Here is a 20,489-nt window from a genome sequence, read left to right on the forward strand (position 1 = left end):
AAAAAACAAAAAAAAAAAAACATAAAAATAAAATAAAAAATGCTTCACAGAATGCATTGTATCGCGCAATTAATAATAAGCACATTCATTCATTTCTTCCACTGTAAATTCAATGGGTGCCATATTTAACAAATCTATGCTTAATTTATGTTGTATTATATAGTTAGATTTTTTTAGTTTTTTTAAAAAATATTAAGACTATTGTGCTTAAATTAGTGATATAAATGTTTTTTCCTTGCACTACTTTTCATTGCTCACTTAACCATTGCCCATAACAAGATTTGCTTTTGTTTGACTTCATCTACAAATGTTTTGACCATCAAAAGATGTTTTGACCTCATCAACAATTGTCGTGACAGTTTTAAGGATTTAGCTTAAATGTTATGCAATAGATTTATGTGAAATCAATTATGTCACTGGTGTTACTTGTATAAAACTGCACCAAATGTTGGAGTACATAACATTAAAAAATGAAAATAATTGTATTGGGTGTTTGGACAATTATTTTTGTGGCCAGTGTTTGATGTGCCATAATCGGCTGGTCGATTGATTTGTCAGGCCCTATAGATTATCTTATCTAATGGAAATATATTGGTGTTATTAAACGGTTAATTAATAACTCATTGATACAAATATTGAGAGCCCTAATTTAGATTAACTATAGTAATACCGTCAGAGCCGGGCAAACCGTCAACATATTGGTTGTTAATGGAACTCCCACCATTCGGCTTCCGCATTTTTGGCAAGACATTTATCATTTTAAGGTTTGTAGCCATAGCAACGGTTTGCAGAGCTCTGCCATTTATACGTTTACGTTTGTAAATTTTTTGTCTCATCACGTAGTGCCTTATTTTGGAAAGCTCTCAAAAGACAAAAATAAAGTAAGTTAAAACGTGTAAACAAAAGATGATTTTATGTTGTTTTTTTTTTTTTAATGAAAGGTTAGGTTAGGGTTAACCCTTAACCCTTTCCCCTCAGTCACATTCACACAGTCTCAGTTGTGGTCTTTAGTTTGCTGTTGGGATACATTCCAGGTCATGATGACCTACAGAAAATGCATGGATGAAAGGATAGTTGTGCATTATTTTGGCGATTGACAAAAAAAAAAAAAGGAATATTTTGTTTTCTATTTGTCTTCAGGTATATCTGAAAGCAGTCGACGAAATGAAGACAATATCAAAGGCTTGAAGAGGAAAAAGGTTGTTTCAGAGAACAAGCAAAAGAAAATCCCCAAATCACCCGTGAAGAAACCGCTGCAGTTGAAAACTCCTGGAACTGATGAAGGAGGAAGCCCCGGGGAAAAAATACCTTGCTCCTCTGCTTCCAACAGTCCTTCCCATAATCCTTCAACATCACTGCGTGAGAAAAGATCGTCACAGGATGCTCAACCTGCTGAACCATGCCCTGGCAAAGGGGAATCTTTGAGTGACCATGAAAGGCTAAAACAAGAAGAAACCAAGTCTACGCTGCCGTCGCACAAGACAACCAGTGATGATGAAGAAGGTGCTCTAGAGGTGGCACAACCCAAGGACAGCAACACCCAAGCCTGCAGCTTTGAGAAGGATCCTTACCACAGCAGCGCTCCGATTGATGTCCTACTGAAGGCGATGGAGCCTGACATGCTGTCACTTACTGAGAGGACAAAGACCTTCCAAGTCACAGCCACTGCAAAACAAACTTCCACCCGTCCAGCTCAAGCCACGACTGAATTATCAAACATGCCAGCTGTTAATATTGGTCTTCATACTCAATCAACCCCCATGCAGACATATTATATTGACAAACAGGGTAATTTTATTGGCATCGCGGCACCATTACAGGAAAGTGTACAGTCATCTACACAGGGTGACCGCTTGCAGTCGCTATCGTTTGCAAATCAACATTTTATTCCTGTTGTATCGAATCCAGAAAAGCCAAGCCTTCACATGAGTTTTAATCCTGGACTGCCTACTATAACTCATGCACCGGCCCCCTCAGGCTCAAATGCTTTGCCAAAAAGCCAGCCTCCAATCGTGCACACCTGCCAGTCGCTCTCAGCAAGTGTGCCCAGCACCATTCAGGTCCCGGTTACACCAGGAAACAATCATGTTCAGATTACAACCGTAATGAATTTTGGGTCCGAGCAGGTTTCCAAAGACCAAAAGCCCAAGAAGCCGGGAAAATATGTTTGCGAGTACTGCAACCGGGCATGTGCCAAACCCAGTGTGCTGCTCAAACATATCAGGTCTCACACAGGAGAAAGACCATACCCTTGTGTAACTTGTGGTTTTTCTTTCAAAACTAAGAGCAACTTGTACAAGCACAAGAAATCACACGCTCACGCGATAAAACTCGGTCTCATTACACGTTCTGAATCGGGAGGTGCGCTGCTCTCACAAGATTCTGACAAAGCCCTCGGAACACATTCAGAGGTGGAGGAGAGCGGAGACAGCGACGACGACGGAAGCACTGTCGATTTGGACCCGGACTCATCGCAAAGCAGTGCAGCAGCCTTGTCAGAAAATAGTCTCCAGGGCACTGGTACAACCCAAGCAAACTATGCCGAAATGGACTCGCGGCCTATGTTGGAATCGGTGAAACCAGCCCTCGCGCAAAGAGGTCACGAGCCCAAAGTGACAGCCGTGCTCCCAAAAGTTGTTGTGTACCCGGTCAATGTTTCACCTCTGAGGGCAGATAGCCCTCGAGTTACAGGTGCCGCACCTGAACAAGCCGCTTCGCAACGGCAACGAGAGTTTCCAAATGTCAACTTGAGATCAAACATCACGGTCCTGTCCTCTCTGAAAGAGGTGGTTGGAACAAGTCCCTCACTGGATACTGTGAGTGAAGATGAAGACCAACAGTGCAAGTCACCACTTTTAAGTGGCCATGCTCAACTTCAGAGGCAACAAGCAACAGACTTTTCTCAACAGCAACAGGCTAAGTGTCTACTCAGTCCTCGTAGTTTGGGAAGTACCGATTCCGGCTATTTCTCTCGATCTGAAAGTGCTGATCAGGCAATGAGCCCACCAAGTCCGTTTGTAAAGATAACGCCACCGGCTGAAATTGACATATTCAAAAAGGATAGCTCTAATATTCCTCCTGTTGTTTCAACGGTAATGCATGTAGCAGTAGAGCAGAGGTCACAAGCAAAAGAGGGACAAATGCGACCCCCGTTAGAAACAAAAGCCCTTTCTCTTGAAGAAAGAATTTCTAAGCTGATATCTGATAACGAGGCAGTGGTAGACAACAAGCAACTGGACAGCGTTAAACCAAGGAGGACATCTCTGTCAAGGAGGGGGAGCATAGACTCTCCCAAATCCTACATATTTAAAGATTCCTTTCAGTTCGACCTTAAACCAATCGGAAGAAGGTCAAGTTCAAGTTCAGACATCCCCAAGTCCCCATTCACTCCCACGGACAAATCAAAGCCAGTTTTTCTTCTCTCTGTACCTTCTCAATACACGCCAATGGATTGCTTGCCAATAACAAGGAGTAACTCTATGCCGACTACCCCAGGACACTCTGCTTTTCCTCTCAATATTGCCCACCTGCCCCACCCTTTGCGAATTTGTCATTCATTTGATGAGAAAACCTCAGTCATTAACGATGACGTGTTTTCATCTGCACCAACGACCCCCAATCCAGCAATACATTCTCGAACCTTGGTCAGGCAAGCTGCAGTGGAGGATTTTTCAACCAGTGAGGGGCACAGACTTCCTACTGTTCGTTCTATGGATGACGGATATCATGTCGCAAATATTAGCACGGAACTCATGCAAAGGAGTCGATCGTTTGAGCACAGCCAGGAAAGGCAAAGAAAGCTTCAGCAAAATAAAGGCACAATGTATGAGTGTGAAACTTGTCGAAAACGGTACCGCAAATTAGAGAATTTTGAAACGCACAAGAAGTTTTACTGCTCGGAACTTCATGGGCCAAAAAGCAAGCCTCTTGTTGGTAAAGAGACAGATCAAGATGTCTTTCGTGTCAACATGCAAACAAATCTTGTTTCTAGATCAGCGGGTGGCCCGGGAATAATTGACCAACAGATATCATTCAGAAAGAGAAGGAAAATGAAAAGTGTCGGAGATGAGGATGACCAATCGCCGACTGACACAAATCCACCTTGTTCAGTTAGTTTTGATTCATGTCAGTTACTGACAAACTTTGGGAATCAAACTTTTCCCCCGCATAATGTCATGGTCGACGTACAACCCAAAAACAATCAGTCGAAACTACCTCAAATTCAACTCATCGCACGGGGATCAATCGCTTCAGATTCAAGACTGTCCCCGATTCGAGAGACTCAGATCAGCTCCTCCGCAAAAGCTGAAATACAGAGACAAAGCAGTGGTACTTCAGTCATTAGACACACTAACTCACTCAGCAGACCCAGTTCTTTTGAGACTGAATCCACAGATAGAAGTTCTCCTTTGGACATCAGAGAAAAAGATCCCCCCAAATCCAAAGCAGATGTAGCAGCAGGCGACGTCTACCTTGAAAAGTTACCGAACAAGACAACGGAAGCTGATTCCGGGAATCAAAGAATGGAGCAATGCGCTGGTACTACTGTCGCTGTATCTGAAGACCCTTCCACTCCTCCACAACAGTGCCGTCTAGTTCGTCAAAACAACATCCAGGTTCCTGAAATTTTGGTCACCGAAGAGCCTGACAGGGAACATGAAACGCAGCCTTCTGAGCAGGCAGAAAAGCCTGCCGATCAATTCAGCTGGCCACAAAGAAGTGAAAGTTTGTCAAAGCTACCAGCGGAGAAACTTCCACCAAAAAAGAAAAGAATTCGCCTTGCTCAAATGGACCACTCCTCAGGTGAATCAAGCTTTGAGTCCAGCCTCTCACGAAGCCTGAGCAGAGACAGTACTCTCTCACATTGTTCCAGCATTTCAACCTCTTTTGACAGAGAAGAATCATTAAGATCAGAGAGTCCTTCAGGAACTGAGTCTGTCAACAAAATTCCAGAGCCACAAGGTCCGCCAAAAGTCTTCAGCACGCTCGGTGTCCCGAGCGTAATGAGGCGTGCGGCATCTGAACAGATCACTTGTACTCAACTCTCAGTGGAAATTTCATGTGACTACCGTAGCAAATCTTTCGACTGTGGCAATGTCACTCCCAGAAGAGGTCAATCGCCAGTCGGTCATCCAAAAAGTGGACCAAATTCCCAAGGTGCCCAGGTTCCACTTATTGAAAGGAGAAGGGGCCCATTAGTTCGCCAAATGTCTCTAAAGATCTGCCCGGATCATCAGCAGTCTGTTCGGAAAGCAGTCCTAAACCTTGACAAAGCTCCAATCACAAATATAAACACTGTAAACCAAAACAGATCCCAAATTCAAACTGTCAATAGAATTACTGTTTCACATCCATTCATCATCCAATCCCCAGAATTAACCCTACAAAGAAATGAACCAACAGTCCAAAGTATCCATCTGGGGAGCCCAACACAGCAGCCCCAAGTCTATGGCCTTCCCCACCCTTGGCATCAAACGTCCAGAGTTCAAGTGTGCCATAAAGTACTGCAACCTGTGAGCCAAATTTTAGTCGGAAGTGAAAAGGCCCTAAACAAGTCGGACTCGGAAGACACTAAATGTCTTGTGCCTAAATACCAATTGCTATGTCCCACACAAAGGCCAAGTCAATCATATTCATTCGCCGGTACACAGGAATCTCCGATATGTTTACCAGTTTTAACAATGCCTGTTTCCAATCCAGTTTTGAGTGTTTCAAAATCCTCAGATGTACTCCAAGATGCCTACCATAATCAGCCCAGTCATTATTCAGATGTTGAGAAAAAGTCTGGCGTTTTGGCCGTTGAACAGCAAAGAGACTCAAACATTCAGGCCCAGACGGGAGGAATTCCGTTGCCGCAGATTTTAATAACTCACGAGCAGATGCACACTGCTCCCTCTGTCGCCAGCAAAAATACGCTTCCAACCCTTCATGTTGGAGATGCTGAAAATCATGCTGTAAAAAAGGATCGGACTCAAAATGTTAGTCCTCACAATAAAACCGGTGAAAGGCTGTCAACTCTGGGTTCTTTACATTGCACACAGAAGCTTGCGTCGGTAAGTCTTTGCCCGCAACAGGAGCCCATCGCTTCGAGTAAAAGAATGCTGTCACCCGCCAACAGTTTGGATATTTACATGGAAAAGCACCAAAAACGTGCCAAGGACGAAAACGGCGTGGCGTGCCTAACCGATGGCAGATCAGTCAATTATCTCAATTCCACTTTGGCGGAAGTGACCAGACAACGGAAACTAACGCTCGTTAGGCAGGTGTGTACCACCGAACCGGTTGACAGTCCAATTGAGACAGAGGCCCCTCCTTTGCCTCAAGTTAAAACAGACACCGAGAAGGATCTTGATGAAGTGAAGCCAATGTCACCCGACAGTACCGGTCTGGAGAAAAACACAAGGACGGTTATTCCCGAAGAGCCTCACCCTGCCCTCACCGCTACTTTGCCCGATCGCCAGGGTGTCTCAATGCCCGCCGGTAACTCACTGAAGCCTCAAGTGAAAGTGGAAGAACATCGGTGGAATCCCGTCAAATCGTCCATAAGACCATCAAGTTTCTATGGCGGTCAAGTAAAACTGCCCACATCTGTTTCTGTGGTTAACACCAAAGACAGTCATCGCCTGTCTTTCCCCAGCCTGAAGACCACTACCACTTTCACATGGTGCTTCTTGATGAGGAGGAAACCGCTTCACACTCTACAGACTGACTTGAAAACTTCAGCATATGCCGCATGGACAGTGAACCCAAACAATCCAAACCCGCTTGGGTTGCCCACAAAGGTGGTCATGTCTCTCCTCGACTCCAAACAGAGCTCAAAGACAATTCACTACACTTCGGCTATAAAAACATCTGGAAAATCGGATATCTTGTCATACTCTGGCAAGCTGAAAGATGTGATGCCAAGAGTAAGAAAACATTTTCTTTTTGGGTTATTTTTTACTGCTTTGCTATACAAAAAAATAATCGCGTACCTTCACAGGTGCCGGTGACCCAGAAGACCAAATCGGTTGAAGGCAGAAGTAAAGTGCAAACAGAAAGTCATTCAAGCAATGAGTCAGACAAGGAGCTGGCACCGAAAACAGAGCCGAGACGAATCAAAATCTTTGATGGCGGGTATGTTTTTTAACTTGTAAAGTACGAAATACTGCATTGTCTTTTATCTCGAGCTCCCCTCATCTGTCGCAACCCCACAGGTACAAATCCAATGAAGAGTATGTTTATGTTCGTGGGCGAGGGCGCGGTAAATACATCTGTGAGGAATGTGGGATCCGTTGTAAGAAACCCAGCATGTTGCGCAAACATATTCGCACCCACTCTGATGTTCGGCCGTATCACTGCATCCACTGCAACTTCTCCTTCAAGACCAAAGGTGAGAATGTTAGGTGCTTTCCAGTATTTAAAGGCACAAAACCACAATGTCTTTTTTCATGCAGTCAGCTTTCCAAAAGTATTACGTTGCATTTCTTTTGCTACCGAGCCCTTCCCATGACATTGTATGAGGAAAAAACTTTTTTTAAATATATAATTTGTTCATCTGTATCCACAGTTTACAAATCTGTATTTCTGGTTTACTAATCTGTACCCACAGTTTATTATGCTATAAACACATTTTAGTAATGTGTACATAGTTAAAAACATGTACCCATATTTTAGTCATCCTTACCCTTGAAGTAATCTGTAACCATAGTGTACTAATTCGCACCCACAATTTACTCATTTGTACCCACAGTTTATTATTTGATAACCACATTTTTGGAGTCTCTACCCACAGTTTACTAATCAGTACCTAGTAAAGTCATCTGTACCCACAGTTTACTAATCTGTAGCTACAATTTTGTTATCTGTACCCAAAGTTACTCATAGGTGAATCATCTCTACCCACATTTATTCATCTCTACCCATAGTTTACTCATTTGTAAATAAAGTTTACTAATCTGTCCCAACAGTTTATTAATCTATACCCATAATTTAGTAATCAGCACCCATATTAATTCATCTGTACCCCCGGTTTACTAATTTGTACCCAGATCTTACTCATCTGTACCCACAGCTACTCATTCTTACACATAGTACTGATCTGTACCCACAGTTTACTCATTTGTACCCACAGTTTGGTAATCTACCCACAGTTACTAAACTGCATGCATAGTTTACTAATCCGTACCAGGTTTTGAATGACAGTACTTTAAACGTTCTAATAGCAAAGTGCAAAACAAATAATAAAGGTAGGGACTCGATGTATTGTGTGGTTGTTTAAAGCATTGTTGTTCCATTCCTCTATTGAGTGATGTTACAAGTGATGTTTCATCATCCCTTAAATGAAGATAGTGTGATTCACCATTCGTTATCAAACTTGCCTACTTCCCACGCAACACTGTGGAACAGTACTTTGTCAGAACAACCCACGTTAATTTAAAAATGTCTTTATCAGTTACTCACCCTTTACATGCAGCTTGCCCAGAGACTCTTGTCTTATGTAAGTGTATCCGCTGATAAAGTTCAACTGCTACCCACCCTTAACACCTTTCTGCTCCGTGCAGGAAATCTCACCAAGCATATGAAGTCCAAGGCCCACAGTAAGAAATGCACGGAGATGGGGGTACCCAATGGACTCACCGAAGATCAAGATGCGGAAGATTCAGGTACAATCGATTTCAAACCATGAATTGGACCCCCGTTTATTTGTTCTGCTTTCAATTGTACAAGAAGCAGGAAGAAAAAAAAAAAAGTCTGTTACTGGTGCTCCGTTGCTATGTCATTGAGCTTTGCTGTGGTCTAATTAGAAATTCTAAATGCAGCTTCATCCTCTGTTAACTCCAAGTGCATGTGGGCGGCAAGCACAACATTTACAAAGAGGAAATTGCTGCGTCTAATTTTAGGAAGGGAAAAAAAAGGGAGACAAGCTGCCTGAAAGCATTCTATGGTCCCAGTCTCCAAGAGCATACTGTATTTGTTTTTCCACCTCTGCAAGTGCTGGAGCTTAGAGGTGTATGATGGTCTGAGGGGAAAACTCCACTGCTGCCGCAGCGCAATGCAACACTGATTTATTCTCTTACGAGTGTGTTTCATTAAAATAAACCTACAAGGAAATATTTTTAATAACTGACTTACAACACATTTTAAAAACAGTCGGGTCAAAAAGGGAGCGACCCAAACTTTTGGGTGATTCGTTTCATCCAACTTTGGGGGTTATTTATATAACCAACAAAACAACCTGAAAAAAAATGGTGTTGTGATGTAATAATTTGAACTTTCTAGGTTGTTTTGTTTAACAAAAACAGTTTGGTCATAAACTAACCCAAATTCGGTCAATCCGGAGGTTCCTGGATTCCTCATTTGACCCTTTTTTTTTTAATGTAAGTTAATAACTCAAAAAACTGGGTGGAATAAATAATAGACATCCAAAAAAAACATTGGATCAAAAATGACCTAAATAGGGTCAAAAGGGGACTAACACAAATTTTAATTAATTTATTGACCCTCTCACCAAGCAAATAATGTCATGCCATAACAGTTGTATATAGAATAACCAGAATAAGATCCACTGAGGACCAACCCATCATTTTAGTTATTCATTTTACCCCAAAAAATGGGTCAGTCCATTTCTGACCTAATTTGTGTTATTTTTGAGAATTGTTTTTAAGTGTGAGAAATTATTTGTTTTTTCATTTCATTTGGGTTAAATAATGAACACAAACATGTTTAAAATAAAAGAAAAATAAAGAACACCATCTCTGGGATTTGCAAATTAGATTAGTCATTTGACACAACTTTTCGAGGTAACCCCCCCCCCAACCAAATTGGGTTAAATAAAAACCCTAAACTCCAACAACAGTTGGATCGAAAATAATCCAATATATCAAAACCAAACTTTGTAAATTCTTAAAAAAATATAAAAAATCCATTATGACCCTATTTGCGTTATTTTTTGTGTTTATGAATGCGTCTTTTTTAATGTTTTTGAGCATAGTTTTTTCTTAGCCTGTATTATTCTTTTACACTTTAAAAACAGTTTGGTCAAAAAAAAAGATCCAAAAGACACCAACACATACACACAACAAATAACTTTATTCATTTTACCCAAAAAATTGGATAGTCCATTTTGACCCAATTTGTATGGTGTTTTTTGACCTGATAGGATGGATGGATGAATGGATGGATATTTTTAGTGTACTAAGTCATATATTTACCAATAAGATAGATTAAAAAACTAACCTAAACAACCCAATAGGGTTATACATTTCAGCCAACTTTTTGGGTTAAATGTATTAGCCAAAAAGTAGAATCAGACATTTCTGGACCCAATTCGGTCTGTTTGCATCTTCTGATTCAGTGTGACAACCATACTTTTGGATCCGCAGGAGATCGCAGTCAAGTGAGTAGCGCCGACCGGCAAGATTCAGACGGCGACGACTCCGACGGCCCCGATGAGGAAGAGAATGAAGACAACGACGAGGAAGAGGAGGACAGCCAAGCCGAGTCCGGCCTGTCCACAAACCCTTCCGTGTCCGCCAGCCCGCAGCATATTCCGTCTAAGGAGACCGAGGTCCCCCCGAGCGCCCTCCTGGCTCAGATGTCAATCAGCTCCCTGGCGCAGCCGCCGGCTCCCGAACCCCACGCGTCGGACTCTGTCCTCATCATGAACCCTTTGTCGCTGACTAAGCAGTACTCAATCTCTGGCTACTGCCCGAGCTCGACGCCCCTTTGTAGCACTTTGCCCCCCGCCGCCACCGAGTCCAATTTCTCCGACACGGAGTCGGTGCACATGATGAGCCCCGTATCACCGTGCAGGCAGATGTCCATCGACTACCCTGACTGCGACGTTCCCCTAAGTCCGCCGGCGACCGGGACGGGCTTTAGACCGTGCCAGGTAAGGCCCTTGCATCCCTAACTAACTAATCCCTAACTAACTCCCTAACCCTAACTAAATGTTTGAATGATCATTTTAGTTATGTCGAGTTTTCTGGACAACCATAGTTTTAGCCTCAAGAAATGCTAACTGATAGGAACTGCTTATAAGGGAGATGGCAGGTAAGTTGATTAAAAGGTAGACGTGGTTGTTTGCAAATCTTCATGCCCTTATTTTGAACCTCAGTTCCACCAAGCACTTCCTTGTTTGGTTGATTTTTCCATTGTGCGGTTTGGAATGGTAAACCCTGATCACGCCTCTGTTTCTACCACAAGCCGTGTAGGCAAGATGCCAATAGATACCTCAGCTATGTAAACAGTGTGTGACAAACTCAAAACAGCTTTGACTCATTTCTTTCCATCGTAATCTTTGTGTTTTTCACACTGCCCATCCCTCCAAAGGAACCACAAAACTAGAATTCTCGTTACATGTAAATTCGGTAAAAAAAACATTTTTTTAAGCTTTCCCCTCTCACATGCTTTAAACACATTTTCATGTATTAACAAACGTTTTAAAACGTTGTAAAAGTATTTCTTTAGACCTCATTTGTTTGCTGTCAAGAAATAAGAGAAAATTGTCACAATTTTTGGATGTAAAATGACTTACTTGGACGTTCCTTCTAATAAAAGGAAACATGTACTTTACCTGCTAATGTATATTTCAACAGCAAAATATTTAAACAAATCAATCATATCAATTTCTCAAATCAAAATTCACTGGAATAATGCACACATACAATGCATACAATTAAAATATTTCATTTTTTACTGCTGAAAATGGATAAATATGGTATGTTCCCTTTAAAGTTGTTTATTTAAAGACCAAAATGTTCAACCAAACAGCAAAGTATATTTATTTTTCTTCTGACTTCAATAGCTTGATACTAGCTCAATACATACACTGACACAGAAGCAGCTTGCAAGAAAACAAAGTATTGACAAAGTTTTTACTTTTTACTGCTAAAAGTGACTTATTAAGTTAAGTATCCAATTAAATTGTATTTATTTAAATACAAAAATATGAAATGTTCAACAAAAACATTACAGGTTAAATGTATCAATGGAACGTTCACTAGCTTGATGCTAGCATGATGCATACACACAAATGCATACAAGCAGCATAGAAGAAAACAAAACATTGACAAAATATTAACTTTTTACTGCTGAAAATGGCATTTTGTTATTTTTCTTTATTTGTCTTTATAGGAACCGTCTTCTGCCGTTCATCCTTTGGCAAAAAGCGAGTGCGGCATACCAGTTGACCAAAGCACACAGACGTCTATCAGCCAAAGTCCTACGCACGCTCCCCTACAAGGTCCTTCTCAAGCCCCGAGACGGGAGACTCAGACCCACCTCTTCAGTCACCTGCCTCTGCACTCTCAGCAACCTTTCCGCTCCCCCTACAGTATGCTTCCCGTCGGGGGCATCCAACTGGTACCTGCCGGCCTGGCGGCTTATTCCACCTTTGTGCCAATTCAGGCCGGTCCTGTTCAGCTCACCATCCCGGCCGTGAGCGTCATCCACAGAAACGCCAGCCCGTCCAACGCCCCCAGCTCTTCGCCCCGCCCGGACAACTTGCAGACCCAACCGCTTGTGATCCAGGAACCGATCAGCAATGTGGTACCCTGCTTCCCTATAGGTCAAGTGAGCGACTTGCAGGGTCAGACGGTGCAGCCCGTCGGTTTGGAGACACTCAGCCTAATGGGCCTGACCAATACGGGCCAGATGCTTCCCCAGCAAGGGGTCGCCCTGCAGGTTCTGGCTGCCAGCCCCACCTCCCAAAGCAGCACCAGCACCCAGACGCACATGCCGGGCCTGCAGATCGTCAACATCGCCCTGCCTGCCATCATTCCCTCCCTGAGCCCGCTGCCAACCCGCAGTCCTCTACCTTGGACGCCCGACAGGCAAGGGAGCCCTGAATCATCTCAAACGGAAATTCCCCCAGCTTGCCCGGCCGCTCCCCGGCCGGCCCCTCTGCCAGTCAGCACCTCTCCAGAACTGAAAGAGCTCTCGCAGGCTTTGGAGAAGGTAGAAACTGAGAAATCCCCACGGCAGCATGCAACCCCACCAAGTCCCCCATCGCATAGCGCGACATCCCCGAAGCAAGGAGGTGACGACGTACCTAAAAAAGCAGTTCCCGTGTCCAGCTGGCAGAAGGTCATCGATGACTATAACGAGGTTTCGAGTGATGATGAAGACAGACTGGTTATCGCCACCTGAGAAGCCCCGCCCCCCACCTCCACCCTCCCGAACCAAACGCCCTCCTTTGTTGATTTTTCTATGTCATTTTAGTCACTTTAAGACTGAAAACACTTCTTCAGGGGTTTGTTTCTGTACAAATCACCTTTCAAAGCACAGATGCTGACATTCACATTGTATGTGCAATCATATGACAATTGTAATGATGACCAATACTTTTTTTTTTTTCTGTCAGCTCCCTAAAAAATTTTTTGTACATGTTGTATAGACAATTGTGCCTTTTATGGAGTTTCTTGTTTAGGAACCTGTACATAATTCCAAATAAATTCAGTAGTTGCTTGTGTTCATATATACATATATATACCAAGTTAGAAGCTGATATCTTTTTTTTTTTTCATTCGTAAATTTATTGAATTATTATTGTTGTACTGGTATATGTACATTTCTATGGATTATGGGGCAATGTTTATGTGTACAAATGTTGTGTTCAACTATTTATTATAATCCATTTAGTGCCCATTCAGACATTCTTGGTTCATCGGTATGTGCATTATGGTAGCTTTACTTTGCTGTATCAATATTCTGAACTGTATGAGTAAAGATTTGTTTACAAACGCTCCAATGGTGTGCTGTGGTTTGAATGTTATATTATGAAAAGATTTAATAGATCATACATATGATCATTTAGTAGTCTACTGTACACATGGAACAGATAAATGGGAGTCCCTAATTTAATTTTCATCTAGATTACGTCACAGACCAAACATTGTTCATCATTTTACCTGTCAGAACTCCTCTTGTACACTCTAGCAATATAATTGCCTTTATTTATTCAGAAAAATGTAGTATTTATATGTGTATGTGTTTCTAGGGTCCAAATCTAACAAGCAACTGAAATAACTGTTTGTTTTTCTAATGTTCTGCAGGGTAATTCTCCCTTTTGGAGAATGAGGTCTTAAATTCTCCACAAAAAGGTCAAGAACAAGTCATTTTCAACAAACAACTTTACAAATTATGACAATCAGCCAAATAGGCCGAGTAAGCACTATGATCCCTATGTTAAACAAAACTGCATTTCCTTATTCGACGCTAGTGTAATATCCATTGTTATTTATGTAACAGTGAACGACCTCGTGTTCCTCTCACTCTCCCATTAAAACACACTTAATTTTAAACTCACCTTTTGTTAATCTCGTGAATGGCACTTGGTGGAATACTAAATTGAGTTAATTATTTGACCACAGTGGCTGAAGTCATAGTGGAGGACCCTCTGAGGACCGGTAGCGGAAATGGCAATTTGGACTGAATGAGGAAAATCTCGCCCTTGTTCCAAGCATCTTCGCAGTGATCAGCAAGTGTTGCAGCCCATTCACAAGGTGACTCATGCATCAACACTCGCGCGAGAGGACCCTCGACACACCGCCGCCTCCCCGAGCGTTCGATGCAGAGAAAAGGCGAAGGCATAGTGAACAGAGACATCTAGCGATCAATATTGGTAGTGCAGCTACGTTGGCGGTCTCTCCCAGATGTTCTAAAATGCCATGAGCTTTTACGACCTCGAGTCTAAAAATTCATTCCGTGAGTTCATTACTTGAAATTATTGTCATTTTTCAGTCCTCAGATTGGTTGGTCAGAACAAGTCAAGTTCAACGAGCAAAATGCATCAAAAGCGATCTGGTACAAATACTGGATTATTATCTCTGCAGAAAGGTTGAGAGTCATGGTTTTTTTTTTTATATGTTTCTTATGGGGGGGGGGGGGGGGGGGTACTAATGGACATTTGCCTTTTAGCGATAATTGGGTGCACAAAATGTTCATCATCGTTCCTCGACAAGAAATGAATGATGAGTGCTAAGAAATTTTGCACAGTTAAGAATTGTCCAAATCTTTCAAATTTGAGTCTCTGATCAGTAAATATCTTCATATTTCTGCAGTTTTTCGTGAAAGCAGTCCATTTTTTCTACAACAAGACAATTGCAAATATCTGCTCTTGTGTTTAATATAATATTTTTGTCATTTTCCCAATGGATCTGAGTCATAATGTTGTTATGCTTGTGTGGTTTCTGCACTGTCAGTTTGACTTAATTTTCTGTCTTTGGATAAAGGGGTGGATTAAAAAAGCATGTTCTCACTCAATCCAATGATTAAGCCACAAAATAATTGAGATTTTTATCAATTATACAAAATAATGGTGAGAAGCAGCCCTAATGTGGAGAAAGCTGGGTTAGTTCCAATTTTTACCAACAGACTATGTCATAAATGTCACAAAGTTGAAATTCTGAATTCAATCTGCATCTTTTTGGTTTTACCCAATACAGTTATTTTAAATCAATGTAATGGAACTAAGATGAAATGCGGCTTTCTTGTCATATAGTCATCATTCCATTTCAAAGCCAAATGTGATTTTGTCTACTAAAAATTTAAAAGCCCTTACTGTCCCAATACTTTTGTATGACAGGCAGCTCCTTCATCCAGAACCATAAAATGTTCCACAAGCCAGTGGAAACTGAACGCCGACCTCTGATTAGGGCCCCAAATCTTCACCCTGTCAAGATGCTTGACACTGAACTTTCCTACTATGAGCACATGTGCATAAACAGTACACACACGAGCGCAATCAATTTTCCACTCGTGCCATCCACACTTGAGTATCTTCTCCGCGCGTGGGTTGGGAAAATACATTACCCCTCTTTTCTATTTTTGTCTCTGTGCAATTGCTGGTGAGGTCATATGTTAGATTTGAAGGCTCTCTGATAAGGATATGGCTCATCACAGTAGCAGTCACCACAAATATTTTTATACATGCAAAACACTCACAGGTTTGTAACTCACTATGATAAGAAAAATTCATTCATTAGACCAACAAATGTCCCAGTAACTTTGACCCTTGGAAAAAAAGTAGGCACATGTAGAATACATCATGGATGAATGGGTGAAATAATGAATGAATGTGTTTATTTAAACATGACAAGAAAAGAAACAGTAATTATTATACTATAACAATAGTAACTAACAACAGCAGTGAATGTTTTATATGTAAACAGTGCTGTTTGAAATTTAATTATACCTAAATATTTTAATAATTTTGACTGGAAAAAGTAAGAGTGTACATTCTTGGTGGCCAACTTTATGAATTATTTTTGTTGCGCTTCATTATTATTATTATTATTATTATTATTATTATTATTATTATTATTATTATTATTCATAGTTATTAGCGAACTTAGGTAATTATTTCTTTAAGTCTCGGCACAGTAACTAAGACATGGCAAAATAATGGAGCAGTTACCATTCGCAAAGCGAGTTTTGGTCAAGTATCCATTTAATTTCAATTTATTTTTTAATACCGAAACGCTTCTTGATAGTTTCGAATGTATATACAGTATTTGATGAGTGGCTTCCATTTCGTCTTCTCTTTTTTTTTCTACTGTCGAGTGAAAAAAGAGAATTTTGTTAGGCTATTTATGAATGGATTATTAATTAAATTTAAATTAGTCAATTTCATAAATCTGACGGAATGGTGTTTTTTTTCACTGATGACTTGGATTGAATGAAAGTAATTTTTATAAGCGAGTGGAGGCATTTTACTGCCACCTTCTGGTGAACTACTGCAAGTGTTGCAAGAAAGTCAAGTCGCATTCGTTTCTCCCTCCGCCTTTTTTTTTTTTTTTTTATCAACTCACAAACATTTGTCTGAGTGGAAGCCAGAGGACACAACTGTACGGAGGAGGAGGTGGAGGAGGAAGGAGAAGAGAAGGAGGAGGAGGGTGGCGAAGCACTTGTATAAAGCCGAGAGTGAACATGTGGGGCCACATTCACGAGCAACAACACAAACTTGTGTTCTCACCTCTCAAAGACGCTCTCTGACACTTTGTTGCAAAGGACGAACGCTCGTTAATTTATTCTGCACTTATTTTTTCGCTCTCTTGGATTATTTCCATTTTTACGTCTTTTTTCAAGCTTACTGATGGATATTTATATTTTACTTTCCATTTTGTCTGTGATCCACTCCTGGATTTTAAGTACAGGTGAGGACAACAAATTGAATTCATGGCGTTCAGCTCTGCCAAATTGTGCTATTTTTTCATACAAAAACTAGTGTTTTAATGGTGTATTAATTATTATTTGTAATTTCAGCATTTTCTGCGCCTACTGAAGCCTCAGCCACCATTTCACAAGTGCGCCATGTGCGCAAGAAGCGCTGCTCGTGTGCCACTTTCTTGGACAAGGAGTGCGTTTATTTCTGCCACTTGGACATCATTTGGGTCAACACACCTGAGTAAGTGTCTCATTTTCATTTAAAGGCCCCCCCAAATGTTATTAAATATATATATTATTATCATTAAATTTTCGATCCAACCCGGGTGACTGATAATCCGAGCAAACATAAGACTGGTGGTAGTTTTAAGGTGTTTTAACAAGTTTTCATTTTATGTTTTCATGCATTTTTCAAATGTTTTATTTGTTATTTAAAAAATAAACATATTCAGTTCTAAATGTGAAAGACGACCTTTGGATTGAAACTGAAACGTCTTGAAGTGTCCAATTGCCTTAATTTGATTCATTTCCGTGCAGGAATTTTTTTTTTTCCTAGTACTATATTTAACATTACCCATTTGTATGGAATGAGGACGCAATGAGTACATGTTCTTGAATTCCAGTCAATGTATTGACATTTAAAAGTGGTACCTAAATCTCAAATCTGCATTTGTCCCTTTTCAGGCGCGTCGTCTCCTACGGTTTGGGCAATGCCCCCAGGAAAAGGCGTTCGGTGGTCCAGGTCGCCATGGCAACCGAGATTAGTCATTCCCGGTGCCATTGCCTGCATCAGGGAGACCTCACCTGCACTGATTTTTGCCAGAGGCTGGACAATAGCAACCTCAGGTGGATTATTTGCACCTTATATAACAGCTCTTTTAACATGATACATAACCGCATACAGTATCATTAACCTGTGTTTAAATAATGCCAGTATTTACAGTAAGCATGCGGTAATTTGATGGAAAAAAAAATCCCTTTTCGGCATGTACCGATGTGTTTGAGACGTAAATAAAGGATATAATTGTAAGTCATCATGTCTTTTTGTTATGCAGGGAGGAGACATCAGCAAACAGTGAAATCCACTCTGCCGAGCGCCTCGAGCCGGAGGCTGACACGAGCGAGACTAAAAGGTCAGGATAAGCACAACTCCAAAGGGGTTTACATTTTATGGATGTTAAACCTAATCACATTATAGTATTGGACAAATAATGATTGAAATTTTCTACTTAAGTTAAAAAAAGAGGAGGGTTTGAAATACACTTAACTTCAAAAGAAATTCAAATTTTGACTGACAATCATTCAAAGATTTTGTTTTGTTGTCATGCGCAGTGGTTGAAAAAGTTGCAAAAGTAACACATAACAATATTTATACTTCATTCCTAACCCTTAGCAAGTGAGGCAAGGTATATATATTTAAGTGTGAAAATTCTCACCGCACAAAAAATCAGAAACATCGAATATTGCAATTACATACGTTCTACCTACTAAGAGAAAAATAACATTATTTGTTAAAAATCTGATAATTTCATGTTTTCCTGTGGAACACTTTTAAGAGTGCTCACTGACTTAAAGACAAAAGTCAGTCAAGAGATGTTTAAAAATGATTATTTAAGCAAGATTTGTAATTCATTGTTTGAATTAATTTCTTTTTAATCTCAACTAAAAAAATTCTGATATAAACCCTAGTTTGGCAAAGAGCTTTGCTATGGCTCACTACATGAGCATCTTTGTTGCTATAATTAGCTGTGGCTACAATGCTTTGCATTGACGTGGTAAGCTAAAATTGAGCTGCTTCCTCTTGCCTTTAAAGGTGCCGTTGGGACATTTTTTAAAAAGTTAAATTTAACATCCATCAGCTGTCACATGCTCTTCCATTTTCACGTCTTCCTTCTCCCCACAGCATGAGCCTATCAGCTTTTGCCAAACACGATGACAGATGATTGGCCTTTGTTTTCCAACTCCCAACAATACAAGCACAAAAAGCCAGATGCATAAAAAAAGATGTAATCATCATATGAAAGCATAAAGTTAGAGATTAAACTTGAATTTAATATGATTAAAAATTAACGCTTCAGCTGTGACTAATTAATTAATCGCCATTAATCTGTTAACTTGACAACCCTGGAAAACACACTTTTTTACCTAGCACATTTTGATTTCTTTTTTATTTTGTGACAGCACATTAAAAATGACTATGCGGTAATGACGCTTTTATGTTGAATCTACACGATGACTGATGCTGCTTTCAAGTGTCTGCTCATAATGGGGCAATAATGATTCCTGCATTTACCCATCAGTGCATTTTTGACATTTTCCATTTTAGGTATTACGTGACTAACAACTCGGTTGCTTAAATTTCCCATCATTTGAAACACGAGCGTCTCACATGTCTAATTGCCGTCTCCGTTTTGTGCGCAGTGTGAACAATCAGAGAAGGGTGACGCCTCATTGGCTCAGAGCCGGGAGCAAAACGCAGCTACTTCTCAAAAATTGGATGCGCCGCCACGGGGCGAGAAGGCGGCAGGCCGAGTGGGTGACCACCCCCTAAAAATGACCTTCAAAGCGGAGGAGGAGGGGGAAATGTTTCGTAACCTTCAGTAGAGCACGCAGTACCTCATGGATGCTACGTGAAGCCCTTATAAGGCCAACGACCACCTCGGCGTTGGCGACGTGAGCGCCTTCATCTTGATTGCATCCCAAGCAGAGAGAGAACTGAGACAAGGAGCTGAGATCCCAAAAGATAAGCTGACGACAAGATCTTTTTTTTTTTCTTCATCATCACATTTCAAGACTTTTTTTTTCATCATGCCATCTATGGATAATTATAATTCCCAAAAAGTTGGATGCCAACAGTAGCCAGGAATACACAATTCTGTTTGAACCACTCCTATGTATTCTATGCAGTACTGTAGCTCCTGGGAATAATATTTTAATAGTTCTCCCTAAAAAAAAAGTATTTTCATCCTCAGTGTGTAAGGTATTTTATATTGTCATATTTATTTGTATATTTTTCCTTTATTGGAAAGCCATATTGGTTATGCATTAGGGGTTGTCATTTCTGTGAAATGTTTTGACATCAAGATGCCAAATTACGGCAAAATATTTGAATAAACGTGCACGTGTTTATTTAAAATCCGAGTCAACTCGTCTTTGTTTTGAATGCGTTTATCAATACAGTGCAGCAGCACAAGAATGCAACTACCGTCAACAAAAATGTAACGCTAGATAACATTTACAATAATTCATATCATTTAAATCATACATTAAAGCAGTGATGGTGATTTTAGATTTCATTATAAACTAAAAAATGTTGAATAATGTTGTTGACCGCCAGCGGA

The 20,489-nt window shown here is 40.7% G+C and overlaps 2 protein-coding genes across 2 annotated transcripts in view; both read left to right on the forward strand.

The window, feature by feature from the left end:
- hivep1 (HIVEP zinc finger 1) overlaps positions 1 to 13,727 on the forward strand; it is a 58,193-nt gene extending 44,466 nt beyond the window's left edge. The window contains exons 4-9 of the mRNA XM_088404864.1: positions 1,141 to 6,908; positions 6,983 to 7,116; positions 7,197 to 7,372; positions 8,544 to 8,645; positions 10,365 to 10,873; positions 12,118 to 13,727. Of these exons, the coding sequence (XP_088260990.1) occupies positions 1,141 to 6,908; positions 6,983 to 7,116; positions 7,197 to 7,372; positions 8,544 to 8,645; positions 10,365 to 10,873; positions 12,118 to 13,131 (7,703 nt within the window). The 3' untranslated portion in view covers positions 13,132 to 13,727. The remainder of the gene's footprint in view (positions 1 to 1,140; positions 6,909 to 6,982; positions 7,117 to 7,196; positions 7,373 to 8,543; positions 8,646 to 10,364; positions 10,874 to 12,117) is intronic.
- A 3,183-nt stretch (positions 13,728 to 16,910) lies between these two features.
- edn1 (endothelin 1) lies at positions 16,911 to 20,284 on the forward strand. Its single transcript, XM_088404974.1, has 5 exons — positions 16,911 to 17,138; positions 17,248 to 17,389; positions 17,833 to 17,994; positions 18,204 to 18,281; positions 19,570 to 20,284. The coding sequence occupies exons 1-5, from the start codon at positions 17,078 to 17,080 to the stop codon at positions 19,697 to 19,699; spliced, it is 573 nt and encodes a 190-aa protein (XP_088261100.1). The 5' UTR covers positions 16,911 to 17,077; the 3' UTR covers positions 19,700 to 20,284.
- Positions 20,285 to 20,489: the final 205 nt, after the last annotated feature.

This window comes from Hippichthys cyanospilos, chromosome 21 (genome assembly GCF_059441005.1).
Source record: "Hippichthys cyanospilos isolate Australia breed blue-spotted pipefish chromosome 21, RoL_Hcya_1.0, whole genome shotgun sequence".
NCBI classification, from domain to species: Eukaryota; Metazoa; Chordata; class Actinopteri; order Syngnathiformes; family Syngnathidae; genus Hippichthys; species Hippichthys cyanospilos.

What these genes read in the sequence shown, in the direction of transcription:
- edn1 (XM_088404974.1), top strand. Translation starts at nt 17,078, where the DNA reads ATGGATATTTATATTTTACTTTCCATTTTGTCTGTGATCCACTCCTGG. An exon ending in CTCCTGGATTTTAAGTACAG is followed by an intron (nt 17,139 to 17,247) that starts GTGAGGACAACA and finishes TTGTAATTTCAG; the next exon opens with CATTTTCTGCGCCTACTGAA. An exon ending in ATTTGGGTCAACACACCTGA is followed by an intron (nt 17,390 to 17,832) that starts GTAAGTGTCTCA and finishes GTCCCTTTTCAG; the next exon opens with GCGCGTCGTCTCCTACGGTT.